General features: G+C 39.1%; 1 protein-coding gene across 3 annotated transcripts; it reads right to left on the bottom strand.

Annotated features, from left to right (window-relative positions):
• Nucleotides 1–523: 523 nt before the first annotated feature.
• LOC308115022 (uncharacterized protein) lies at nt 524–10,508 on the bottom strand. Of its 3 annotated transcripts, XM_080472343.1 has the most exons (10): nt 10,300–10,460; nt 8,805–8,864; nt 7,522–7,575; nt 5,614–5,673; nt 5,276–5,539; nt 4,275–4,328; nt 3,966–4,019; nt 3,094–3,134; nt 2,500–2,516; nt 531–2,344 (listed from the first exon to the last, which is right to left on the bottom strand). In XM_080472343.1, exons 1-9 carry the CDS (start codon nt 10,331–10,333, stop codon nt 2,511–2,513), a joined length of 627 nt encoding a protein of 208 aa, XP_080328469.1. In that variant the 5' UTR covers nt 10,334–10,460; the 3' UTR covers nt 531–2,344; nt 2,500–2,510. The 3 variants fall into 3 exon arrangements, with proteins under 3 accessions (XP_080328470.1, XP_080328471.1, XP_080328469.1); XM_080472344.1 differs by lacking the exon at nt 5,614–5,673 and having other exon boundaries at nt 524–2,344; nt 10,300–10,508; XM_080472345.1 differs by lacking the exons at nt 5,614–5,673; nt 7,522–7,575 and having other exon boundaries at nt 524–2,344; nt 10,300–10,434.
• Nucleotides 10,509–14,112: the final 3,604 nt, after the last annotated feature.

Below are 14,112 nucleotides of genomic sequence, written 5' to 3'. Positions count from 1 at the left end.
AGGTGAGCTTCGTAGATTTGCGACAGGCGGGGGTGTGCTGAAATGGTGTTGGTTGTTTTTTGAGTCAAAGGAGGACCCGTTTCACTTCACAAAGTTTGTGGTGACAGCAGAACATAGTTTTAAAGCACAAAGACGGCTTGTGCTAACAGCACGCCCGGTGGTTTTTAACGCTTGACCATGAAATTGCGTGTGTCCCCTCCGTGTAACATGGTACGACCCAGACTGATAACGCTATCAATGCACTGTTTGTTAATGTTTAACCTCTCTGTGGGAAAGGGCGGGAGAGAGTCAGTCAGTGTGTCAGTGGCCCATTTGTTTTTTCCTAGTATCTGTGCCACAAAGAAAAAGTACTGATACTGCAGAATAAATAAGATATCTCTGTTGTCTCAAGTCACAACGCCTCTGTCAATACATTTAAACTGAATGCAACCAGATTGATGCAGCTCTCTACTATAAATATACAACATCTGTATTATATACAGTAGCAAAAGCACAAACTAATAAGTAAAAATGAACATCGGAGGACCATGAAGAAGAAGAATTTTTTTTAATGATTGATATTATACATGTATATGTGGGGGAGTCTATGTGACATATATTGGCCATTTTAGTGCATTTGTTGCAGTGAGGAAGATACTGGTGGTCCAGAATGACAAGTACGGAGGGGAACAGGTTACAATAAATGGTGTCCAGGGTGTGTATGGTCTCTTCTGGGTCCAGAGATCTAGTGAGAAGAGGGGACAGCTGATGGCCGTGATTTTTTCTCCGAGCTTTCTGGTCTCTTGAGGTGCAGCCAGACTGTGAGGCCATACACCAGGATGCTCTTCATAGCTGAATGCCAGAAGAACCGCAGCAGGGTGGTTGTTGGGACCGTTTTCTTCAATACATCAGGAATCAGGAAGTGCAGACGTTGCGTTTCCCATTTTCTTGACCATGATGGTGCTGACTGATGCAGTTGCTGCTGGTGTGCAGTTTGAGGAATGTAGGTTGCACTGGTTGTCAGTTTTTGTCACCGATGTAGATTGGACAGTGCTCTATAGTGTGTCTCCTAAAATTGCAGGACATTGTCAGATTATTAGCAGCATACTATCCTGCCAGTCTGCAGTGCACTCCTCCAAAGAAAGGTCAAACAGAGCCAAACTGTCTTGCTTGGTGCTCTCTCTTCATACTGATACGATCCCCGGTCAAGAGTCCTGTTGTTGGCAATTCTATGTGGAGATAGAATTTTATTCCAAAACATGCACTGGATTTCTCTGCATACTCTGGTTTGCATTCTCAGATAACAAACATGTATTTGAGATGAACTGGTGGCTCTTAAATTCCCCATCAGTGATTGTCAGTGTAGGGGACTTTCGCAGTGTGCTGATCTGGTGACCTATCCAGGTGTGTACACTGTCTTTCTCAAGCGTCATCTGTAATCACCTCTAACACCCCCGAACACTGAATTGAAGCAGTATAGAAGCAGAATGAATGGAATTCATGTTATACAAAACTGAATTTCTATGCAACCACCCTAATGGTCTACTTTTTGCAGTGTTCATACTATTTCCTTATAATGATGACCAGGCCCTTTTTGAAAAAGTCCCTCATAAAAAGCTGACATTAATAAATGGTTGCTTTTTGGTGTGAAGCATCTGTTAACATACAAAAGGTGCCCTCTTTTACATATTAATATATGGAAATGTAATCTAATGACCATAAATGGTGAAGAAATGTATTGGAAAAAAAATAAATCAGGTTCTTGCCTGTATAAAAACAATATTCCAAATATGTCCCAATTTAGGATTACACACCATCTCGGACCTTACAAGTAAATGATGCGGGACAGTGTGTGTGAGTTTGTTTGAGTTAATCAATAGAATAATACATTATGTAGCTTTATGAATGTAAAGAAGAGTTTTGTCAGCTGAAGTTTCTTTAAGTTTTATACTGACAAGATAAGCTTGTATAACATCTTAGAAGGAGTAATACAAATTAAAATGAATTTGCTGAATCTTTTATTTAGTTTCACTAATTGATGTGAATTGCACTCTGACTTTGTGGATTTTAGTTGAAGCCAGTATGCCATTGTCCATGTTTTGCCAAATACAGATTCACAACCAAGTAAAAACGTTATTGTCAAGATGTAATATTTAATTTTATTAGTGTGTCTGAGTCTGGGTCAACCTTTAGCAGAGGTCGGAAATCTCTAGTTGCTCTTGTTGAAGATGAAGCTCAATTAGTTTACAGCTAAAGATGAAAAAACAGCAATAGCTTTCTGGTGTTGTTTGTTCTTCACTTGTGACGCTGAGAGGAGGAGTCATTTCCAGTCCGGAAAGGTCATCACAGTGGACTTGACAAAAAACTAAAAGAAGACAAGTGTTAATGTAGTATTTGTTTAGTTCAAATATATGCACATGTCACATCTATTCAAGACTACGATCACGTCAGAGAGAAATTGTGAAATATAATTTGTCTATATTATGAGAAGGGATAATCTCCTTAAACACATGAACCTACCCTCAGTTTCTTCAGAGCTGAAGGGAAAGAAAGAAAAGGAATTAAAACAGTGATATGTGATTGAATGTATTCACTTCTTAAAAACGTCTGAAAGATATGAATGTGGTGAATTTCATGAAAAATAGAATATAATGACTTTCAGTCATGTGGGAATCATTCAGGGATTACACAGAAATGAATCTTAAAACTTTGACTGAAGTAGAACAATCCTTACTTGGAAAAACAAATATTTTGGTGAAAAAAAGCATTACAACCTCATTTCTTTTGTAAAAGTAAGAAAGTACAGGTTCAGAAATGTGTTGACAGTACAATAGCAATATGTGCACAGATACATAAAATCATTGCTATGTTTGCCAGTGTGGATCAAACAGCTTCAGCAGAAACAAAATCACTTTATAAATAAAAAAAATGGTTTTGAAATTAAAACAAGATTAAAAAAGGTTGTAACAGGCCAGTTTTAATCTATGTTTTAAGTTTTAACATAGATACTCCTGTAAAGAACAGATATCTTCAAAAGAACAATTTCAACCACTTCTGCTTTGTGATTGTTCAGTGTTTCAAAGGTGTTGAAGTCTGTGTCTTTGTCAGACTCACGCAGTATCCCACTAATCCAATGACCCAAACCACCAGGATACCTGGAGACACAAATAACATGAGCGGTTAAAAGAAAAACCACACACACATACAAGAGGATGTGAGTCATACACACCCAAGACCCCAATGCCATTCAGCCAAGTCGCAAAAGAAATTCAGAGTTAGAAGCACATTTGATGACGTATACAGCAATAGTGATCTTATAATAATATTGTGTGTTACCAGGCAGCTGACCAAAGTCTGTAACTATTCCTGCCTTCTTTTTTATCCAACCTAACAACAATACGCTGATGGCAGTTACAGAATACTCAAAACATTTTTTTTTTTAAATGTCAAAACTGTGAAATAGCACAACAGTTTCTTCTCAAAATACCCAAAAAGAAGATTTATTTGTACTCAGTGCATCTGACTAATGCATTTAACAAAAGACATGACACAATGTGTGATCACTATGAAAAATGTAAATATAATGTAATAATGTAAATGCAATGGAAGTGCATGTGACAGACACGTCCCTCAAAGACATCAACATCATCTACTTCATTTTTTTTTTCATTTATCACAAATTGTATCATCATCATGATACTCTCTATATCATTAGAGCATATCACATCAACTCTAGCGCCAATCCAAATCAACACTTAAAATATTGTAATATTATAATATTTCATATTTGCATGTTTTTATAGAGACAACTTGAATTTGAACAAATGTATGCAACCTCTGTGCTATTACGTTGAAAGGAACTGTCATTTCACAGCTCTTCAGCAGCATCTTGTTGAATCCAAGCACATATGAATGTTTTTATACCACAGGAAAGCCATGCTAAGTATTAGTACGGTGGACTTAAAAAGCTACCCGGGGATACATACCGCCATTGTTTGTCTGCTCATTCAGTCCAGAGTCAGAAATCGGTAGTGGCTCACCTTAAGAAAAACAAAAACACTTTGAAATAATCCCACTAAGACATGAACATTATCTACTAAAGTCTTTTCATTCATCACAAATTGTATCATCATCATCATCATCATCATGATCCTCTCTGTACCATTATCGCATATTACATCAACTCTAGCTCCAATCCAAATCAACACTTTGAATCCATGCCCATATGTGTTTTTATACCAAAGGATACTCAGTATTAGTACGGTGGGCCTAAAACGCCTCCTGGGTATACATACCGTCATTGTTTGTCTGCTCATTCAGTCTAGGGTCAGAAATTGGCAACGGATCACCTAAAAGAAAAAAACAAAAACAATGTGAACTCAGCTGAAATACTTTTTCTAATCATTTTTGTGATTATCTTTAATTCTTCAAATGACATATCAAACTTTTTTAGACCTAGCCTTGGGCCCTGTTTACACGACAATGATTCTTCAAAGCAGAACAGCGATATTCAAAAAATAAACTCAGAACAAGACCCAAACTCATGAAACTGCACCCAGGAGTGTGAAAAACATCAAGCAGCACCTGGATTTAAAAAACAACAAATTCCTATTGAAAATCACTCATTTAAAATGACCACAATGTGATTTACAGGCGTTGTGATTACATGAAGCAAAAGTAATCAGATTAAATGCCAACATGATTATATTTGCACCATCTAATTAAAATTCCGATCGGCTCCTAGAGGGTGGCGTTGTCCAATTTTTGATCCGATCATAGTCCAAGTAAACGGCACATCGGGTTACTTCACGTGCCAAACGCGTCTTGGGAGGTGGGAAAGGTAGGAGGAATCTGTGCCACTTCACACAAAAAAGCGACCTGTAAATGTCTCTTCCTGATTATAATGAATAATAATAATAATGGCTTGGATTTATATAGTGGTTTTTTCGCGCTGACTCAAAGCGCGTACAGAGACCATTATTCATTCATACCAACGACCACCACCAACATTCATGCCCCATTTATACAAGGCAATGTGGGTAAAGTGCCTTGCCCAAGGACTCAACGACAATGACTTTTAGATAGAGTGGGATTGGAGCCGCCAACCCTCCTCGTTATTGGACAAACGACTCTACCACTGAGCCACGATCGATTGCATTTTGAACCAAGAGAACTGTAACCTTTCAGCGGGGTATTTGAGGTTGAACAAACGCTGAGTCTTTCCCTGAACATGTTTAATCACCATATTACAAAATATTGCTGAGGAATGTAGGGCAGATGAAAAAAAGATACATACATCCTTGAGTGATGTTGTGGATTTGTCCCAAATCGAAGCTGTGGTCATCCTCGGCCTCCAAGCTGCTGATATTGCTCGGGCAGTAGATGTAGGTCTTTTCTTGATAACGGCACGCAATACATTTGTTCGAAGTAGGCTCAGGCCTGGCAGCACACGGTGGCAATGGAGTTCCGTCGCTCTTAAACACACTTTTATCTTGGTCAAAGATTGTGTTGAGGTTTGGGCATCGTTCCATGTCATTGCAGGTGAAGCACTTCACTCCCTCTATGTGGTCAAAGCAGAAATAAATAAAAAAAAGTCATGCTGTGTCGAATACTTATATGTGAGTCTTACAGTACCTATAGGTGACGAAGGGTACCTATACGAAGGTCTTGTAAGCTTTCTGTAGCACGGTTCACCTGTCATAACAATAGATATTCATAAATATTTATTCAGTCAAACATATATTAACTTGAATGTTTGTTGCTTTCTTACTCTCATTTACATTTGCTTTCACAAGATGTACTTGTTTTAATAGTTTACTTGTAACTGTAACATACTCAAGTACAAATAAAGAAACGGGTCTCAAAAATATTCAAAGTATTACTTTTTAATTACATTGTCAGGAGCAGGTTTTATTTTACCTGTATTTATAGAGTGACATTTCTCTGGCAGAAGTCATCTATTAAAAACTCATGATGGTAATTAGTTTTATAAACAAATATATATATATAACAGGAATTTATAATTCTATAATTTACACCACATAATCACTTTCTCTACATTGCACACACACACACACACACACACACACACACACACACACACACACACACACACACACACCCACCCACCCACCCACCCACACACACACACACACACACACACACACACACACATATATCCTCCTTCCGTTTCCGTCTCTGTGAACCGCCTCCTGTGACCACTTCCTGTCCATGGCCATCCATTTTAAGGCTGGGTCCTGTTTCCCAGAATGTAGTAGGTAATTGTTTACATGTCAACAGGCTATTGTCTGAGTATCAGTGAAACCAACATGATAGAAAATGGATAGAAAAACACATGGAAGGATGCAATCCTATGGTCTCTAACAGTGAAGCTAAAATGGCAGACTGCATGGAAGAATTTAAGATAATCACACACACACACACACACACACACACACACACACACACACACACACACACACACACACACACACACACACACACACACACACACACACACACACACACACACACATATACAAATATATTAGCAATATGCAATGTAGCGAAAGTGATTATGTGGAGTAAATTATAAAATTAAGTCAAGCATGAGTAAAATGCTCATCAAAGACCAAGTACCCCAAGATACCACTTATGTACAGTAATGTGAGTATTTGAATGGCGTTTGTAGGTGAGGACATTTCCCAAGGTTAGTGCTTAATAAATTTTTTATTAAAGTTTTTAAGGGGAAGGGAGATTGATTATTTTTTCATTTTACTGTCTAATTATCAAAATGCAAATTGCTTTGCACATAAGTAAAATCCATTTACCTGAGTGATGCATTAACATAAAACATGGCACCATGTGTGATCACTATGAAAACTGTAAATATGATGCAAGTGTTTGTGACGGTTCACTCAGTTTATATATCTAAAAGTTTATCTTGTCAGTTAGATTTATGGTAATTTTTCCAGTACTCAATAATTGCAATGGATGTAACCACAAGAGTATACCAAATTTTTGGGGGTGAAGAAATCCAGAATTGTATCTTCTTAAAAAGACCCTGGATGTCATTAATTGTGAAGTTCTTGTGATTTTTTTAGGAAATTTTTTTCAAAGTAATAATATAGCCTGCCTTATGGTTTAATGGTGTTTATGTCTACTGTCTTTAGAGTCACAAAACAAAACCAAAAAAAACCCCCAAAAAAACACTTATAATCCCACTAAGACGTTAACATTTTCTACTTAAGTCTTTTCATTTATCACAAATTGTATCATCATCATCACGATCCTCTCTGTACCATTATCAGATATCACATCAACTCTAACTCCAATTCAAATTGACACTTAACACACAATTTTTTAATGAGACAACTTGAATTTCAACAAATATATGCAACCTCTGCGCTATCATGTCAAAATGAACTGTAATTTCACATCTATTCACAGCATCATTTTCAATCCATGCCCATATGTGTTTTTATACCAAAGGACACTCAGTATTACTACGGTGGGCCTAAAAAGCTGCCTGGGTATACATACTGGCATTGTGTGTCTGCTCATTTAGTCCAGTGTCAGATATCGGAAATGGATAACCTAAAAGAAAAACAAAAAAAAACAACATGAACTCAGCTGAAATATCTTTTCGAATAATTTTTGCCTGGCAATAATAATTGCCTTTAATTGTTCACCCTTCATAACAGTAGATATTCATACATGTTTATTCAGTCAAACATATATTAACTTGAATGTTTGTTGCGTTCTTACTCTCATTTCCATTTGCTTTCACAAGATGTGCTTGTTCTAATGATTTACTTGTAACTGTAACATACTCAAGTAAAAATAAAGAAACTTGTCTCAAAAATACTCAAAGGATTACATTATCGGGAGCAGGTTTTAATTTGACCTGCATTCAAAGAATCACAATTCTCAGGCAAAAGTAATCTATTTAAATGATGGTAATTACTTTTGTAAACAAATATTGATCTAAAATAGGAATTTCCTCTGTTAAAATAAATACATTAAAAAAATTTTTTTTTTAGCAATTTGCAATGTAGAGAAAGTGATTACATGGTGTAAATTCTACTTAAGCATGAGTAAAATGCTCATCAACGTTTAAGTAAACCAAGATACCCAGAGATTTACAGTAATGTGATATTTGAATGGTGTTTGTAAGTGAGGACATTTCCCAAAGTTAGTGCTTTATTAATGTTTTATAAAAGCTTTTAAGGGGGCAGGTAAATTGATGATTTGATTCTTTTACTGTGTAATTGTGAAAATGCACACAGCTAAATGGCATCAATAGTAAAAACAGTAAAGAACTTGAAACTTTTAAAAGGAAGTAGACTCACATCATCTTCTATGTAAGAAAAAATGGGGTGTATTTTTGTATGTATTTGAATAAATATGACTGTGTAATGTGTATGTACAGTGGTTAATCCCTCTCCTGGTTATCACATTGCAAATCTCTCGGGGATTTCTTTCTTTTTTTTAAATTCACACTTAAATTATTACTTGAATGACAATATTAGGACATTTGTAACACAGTTCCGAATGATGCCCCTTGTTCTAACCATTATTTTTATTATAAACTTCACAAGGTGTTCACAAGGTCCCTGCGAGCGAGCATGTTCACTCACCCGCTATAAAACACTTTAAAAGTCAATGCAATTGTCGGCCAAGAATCTAGTGTAAAATAAAAGGAACCAAAAATTTTCTATAATTACATCAAATATTGAAAAGTACAACTTGTCGTCTGATATTCAATAGTTCAGAGAGTGAAGCGTGGTAAAGCCATGCAATAAGTTAATGTTTTAACAACTCACCAGCAGCAAACGGCCCGTTGACATCTAGAAGACATGTGGCCACACAAACCAGGAGGAACACTGGAAATACAGACAGCACAATGATAAATGTCATCCTCCATGGGGGGCTTTTCCACTGGAAAGAACCAGGTGCTAGTTCGGAGCCAGGGCCAGACTTAACACCAGTTCTTTGTCTTTCCCCTGCCAAAGCCCCGGCCAAACAGGGGCTGAACTGGTGCCCCACTAGAGAAAAAAATAAAATAAAAAATACGCGTGGGAACGATATAATAAATCGCTCCCTGAAGTTAATAATACAAGGGAACGGGATTATTTAATCCGCGTTCGCGCTGCCGCGGCTCCTCCGCTGTCAGTCCGCTACGTCGGCTATAATTTAGAAGCAGTTTTCCATTGTCATTTATTTTTCACACTTTTCATGGTGACATTATGATAACTAACGTCACGTCCAGGCCTTGTTTCGCGTTTCTGAACGCAGGCTGAGGCGCTGCAGACACTGCGCAATGCCGTGTGAGGCTGCTCCGCTGCGAGACGCTCCAATATTATTTTCTAACCCACAGAACTTCTTTATTATGTACGGAAGAGTTTTAAGGGCCATTGAAGAAAAAAAAACATCGGAGCCAAAAAAAACCAAAAAAAAAACCTTCGTGCGCTTCAGAAAAAGTCGAAAATCAAAGTTGAGATTTTTCTTTTTTAATGGTGTAAAAGAAAGTCCGTCCATATACATGTCAGTGCGCGTGACTGCTTCCTCAAAATGCATATCAAGCGGTTTAATGAAGTCATGAAAAGATGCTTCAGGACAGAATCTCGTTCATAAACACGGTGCAGTTATCATCAGTATCAGGACTATAAGAGACAGAGCAGCCTGCTGCCTGGTTCCGTCGCGTAAATTCGTCGAGTACGAAGGACAAAGGCACGGATCCCGGGCTGCTTATTTAAATGTGTTCTTATTAATCAAGGCAATCCTGTGTAGAATCACATGTCCATAAGCAGTAAGCAACCCGATATAGTCAGAATTAAGTGATTTGATGGGAATTCACATCTACGGGCAAATGATGAGGGATGGATAGACGTCTCTCTGTGAAAAAAAATAAATCTAGACTTTGATTTTCGACTTTTTCTGGGGCCACCAAGGTTTTGGGTTTTTTTAGCCTCCGAATTAATTAATTTTTTTAAGTGGCCCTAAAACTCTTCCGTAATAATGAATACTTTTGGTTCATCAGCAACTAAAAAACAAAGTATTTACAACTGGAATTGAAAGTGAAAGGAGCAGAAATTCACAGTGCAATGCCCAAATGTTGAAAAATAAGACCCAAACTCATACACGCCTTATTTTTAATTCCCCCCTCAATACCACTCCGGTGTTCCATATTAACAGGTGACACTTTTAACTGGTGACCGAGCTCCTTTAGCGTCAGTTGTTACTGCAAGCAACAGCAGATGTTGAAAAGTCCACCGAGGCTGTTAAGCGCATTCACAATAAAGTTTCAAAGTATATTACCTTCTGTGAGTGTATATCCTTGTTTGATGAACATGTGACACTGTGTGTGTCAGCCAGCTGCTGCAGCAGCCCCTCAGTTTAGAGTTACAATACTAAGACCAACATCCTGCCTTGAGACGTGGAAGTGGCGGCATACACGAGACGCCTGACGGACTTGGAGGGACATACGTCAGTGCGTCCGCCATCTTGTGAAGGGGCATTTGTTTTCTACTCAAAGTGATTAAAAAGAGAAATAATCAAGCAACCTACAATGGATATGAGTTGCAGTAATGTTTATTGAACGAGCCAGTGTGAATATAGGCTGACAGGGAGGTGGCAGAGCTGAGGATGTAGAAGTTTGCATAGTGTATGACCAGAATAGACGGGATGAAGAAAGAAGCCACGCAGAAGAGGAAAAGAGGAAGGCCAAAGAAGCTGTCCATGAAGACAGTGAAGGAGGAAATGCAGTGCCAAGTGCACAGTTTAAAGGGGACATATCATGCTAAATCCACTTTTTTAGCCCTTAAATGCATTTTGTTGTATATTTAGAGTGTTTAGAAGTACAGAAAAGTTCAAAGTAGTCTCTTCAGGTGCTCTGTTGATATCTTTATATTCTGTTTTGGTCATATTTTGCGATCGGTTTCGATTTTTCTATTCTCTATTACGTTTTTTGAACAATGACGTCACAGTATTCGCAGCGGAACTGCCAAATTAGGACATCGACACTTTTTGTTTCTCGCTGCGATTTTGTAGTCCAACCGAAGTTACGAGAGGATAAGTCGAAATGTTCGGTTGTTGGATGTAGTAACCCACAAGCTTCGTTACACCGTCTCCCAGCATCAGAACCTTTTCGAAGTGCCTAGTTGAGTTTTATTTTTCACAGAAATGTACCCACATCTGTGGGTAAGGTCATTTTTGTGTGCGCGAATCACTTCAAGAATGACTGCTTCAGCAACCTCCGCCAGTATAAAGAAGGATTTGCCGAAAGACTTGGTCTGATTGAGCGGTCAGTTCCTTCTATCTATGGAGACGACGAACAGAGCACTTCGGTAAGCTGTATATAACGCTAAAAAGTGTGATGATAAGACGTCCCTGTCATTGTTTTGTTAGCATTAGCAGTTGCACCGTCTTCATATGTTAGCGCTGTGTGCTCGTTTTAGATTATAATGTAACTTCTGTGTTAAATAGTCGTTGTAATACAGGCAGTATTGTAGTAGTGGGCATGGATGGAGAAGTTAGTGTAAATATAGTAACACACCATTGCGTTACATCCATATGAAGACGTTGTTCTGTAGGTGCATCATCGTCATTTTCATCTCGCTCCGCCGGGTCCGACTCTGGCTCCAACATGTATGGCTGGATGGACAAATCTTCCGTTGTTGACATTTTGTAAATAATGTGTGAATATAAAGTTTCTGCGCCGCTAGATAATTGTATCTGTTTTATCAAACTACAAAGATGGCCGAACAGGGTGGAGTTGAACCGAGTGTCACCTCTGCAACCTGGAGAGGAGGAGGGGTATGAAGTGTCTCATTTGCATTTGAAGAGACCGCCCCAAAACGAGTTGCTCTCAGAAGCACATCAGAAAAGGGGTTGAAAAGGGGCCTGTGGAGCTATAATAATGAGGAATTCAGACCCAAGCATGGCAGTTCCACTTTATATAGACCACAACTGTATGATTTATATGTAAAAAGGAAGGATTTAAAAGCATGATATGTCTCCTTTAAGCAAAGCAAGGCACTGGAGAGAGAGGCGATGTGAAGAGGTCAATCACGTTCTGTATTTCGATCCGAGAAGAGGAAGTGAAGACACAATATGGCGCATATTTCTTAAGCCTTTATAGGGCACTTGAAATACTTTGAAATTCAAAATTTCAAACTTAGAGTGTTATTCGGGGACATAACATGACATAATTAATGTTTTAAAATTTTTGAAAATTTCCCATTTTCATAGAGAAAATTTAAGTAAATGAAGTTACCATTTTCGGGTCCTTGCCTGTTAATGGTAAAAATAATATCCAAGAGGTTTATCTATAAAAAAACATATGTATGTTAAAAGAAACATGTATTTCTGTAACATTAGAACAACTTTTTGAACAATACAACATTAGTGCTGATACAGACACCTGCAAACATACATAGTGTCACTTTAGACAACATTAGGACTCTTCTTCAAGTAACGAACAAAACAGATATGCTTACTGTTCATGCAGAGGTGAACTTTGTAGACCACATTTGACATGAGAATGTATTTGCTAAGAATCTAACTTTACCATACTTTTAGCACAATACAGCATAAAGTGCAGATACAGACACCTGTCAACATTGGCATTGTCACTTTAGACAATATTAGAAGGCTTCTTCATGGTACCTAACGAAACAGTTACACTCACTGTTCATGCAGAGGTGGACCTTGCAGACCCTGCAGACAACATTTGACCTGAGAATGTTGCCTTTCCTGCTGCATGTACAGGAGCATGGAAGAGCTCAAACCGCACAGCTTCATTTGGGGTGTGGCTGCGGTGTCCTCGGACAGGCATAGGGACATCAGCAGTGGTGGCCAGGCTGTCAACAGATGAAGATGATCTTCTTCTGGAGCTAGATGTGGTTGGCCTCTGGCTGCTGGCTCCCTTGAATACCTGGATTCTGAACTCTTTCAGAGACTGGGTATTCACACCAAGGGCCTTGCAGTCCCGCTTGTACATGACCCAGGCGTTTGTGAGGCTGACATCAATGCCATGCAAACATACGCAGGTACCACCTCTTAGACTTCATGGGGGTGCGGTAGAGGTGTACCAGCATGTCACTCTTATCAATGCCCCCCATACTGGCATTGTAGCGCTTGATGACAGCTGGACAACTCACTGGCTCTTTCATCTTGGTCTCACTGCAGTACCTGATAACTGAGGACATCGGCTCTACCCCCATGTCTGTTGACAGCAGAGTGACAGTTTTGTTGTCCTTCCACCTGATGGCCATTATCCCATCATCACTGGTGACATAGTCGAATGTACCACGGGGGACAACCTTTTTCTCCATCGCCTTGATGGTCTTGAGTGGAGGATTTTTGATTCTATTGTCCCTGGCTGTCCCTGTGTACCTGCAGTCCAAGCCTCTGAGGTACCGCACAATCTCCAGACTGGTGAAAAAGTTGTCAGCAAAAATGGCTGTGGTGGTGGGGGAGGACATCGTACTAGCCAGGACAGCAACAATCCGGCTGGTGGCACCCAATGCTTTTTGTTCAGGTGTCAGGGGAACACCATGGGCCTCCAGGGTTGTCTTGCCCTGGTAAAGCACCATGTCATGGATGAAGCCATCTTCAGAGGCCCTGGCGAACAACTTAAATCCCCACTTGTCTGGCTTGCTTTTTATATACTGTCTGAGGTTGCCAGCTGTCTTCCCTTTGTAGGCAACCATCACTTCATCTACAGACAGTTTAGGGGTCTGTGGCTCATGTCTGAAGGCAGTAGTGAGAAAGCTGAACAGCGGCCGGACTTTGAAGAAGTGAGCATTTGTGCCGTGGATCTCAGTGTTGTCATTGAAGTGGATAACCCTTCTCAGCAGAATGAACCTCTTTGATGACATCAGGTCGGCAACTTGAGGGACCCTGGTTTCCATGGCCCAGTAATCTTCAACAGATGGGAGCTCAACAACCCCCATATAGATGAGAATGGCCAGAAAGGTCATCATTTCATTCTCTCATTCTCATTAGTGGTGAAAGTGGTGTTGATGTCTTTCTGAGCTGCATATAAGTTAGTTTGGTATGTTACATGCGTGGCCCTCTTTTTCTGACATCAGAGAAAACAGGAAATTGAGGACCTCCCAGGTCTCTGCT

The sequence above is a fragment of the Lipophrys pholis genome (genome assembly GCF_963383615.2).
Source record: "Lipophrys pholis genome assembly, chromosome: 9".
NCBI classification, from domain to species: Eukaryota; Metazoa; Chordata; class Actinopteri; order Blenniiformes; family Blenniidae; genus Lipophrys; species Lipophrys pholis.
Note: the sequence above shows the minus strand (reverse complement) of the source record. Positions and strands in the feature narration are given on the sequence as shown.

Coding starts and splice junctions, on each gene's coding strand:
- LOC308115022 (XM_080472343.1), bottom strand. CDS start 10,333: ATGTTCATCAAACAAGGATATACACTCACAGAAG. Junction 5,674..7,521: donor TGAGCAGACACACAATGCCA/GTATGTATACCC, acceptor TTGTTATGACAG/GTGAACCGTGCTACAGAAAG. Junction 3,135..3,965: donor TGAGCAGACAAACAATGGCG/GTATGTATCCCC, acceptor TTGTGTCTCCAG/GTATCCTGGTGGTTTGGGTC.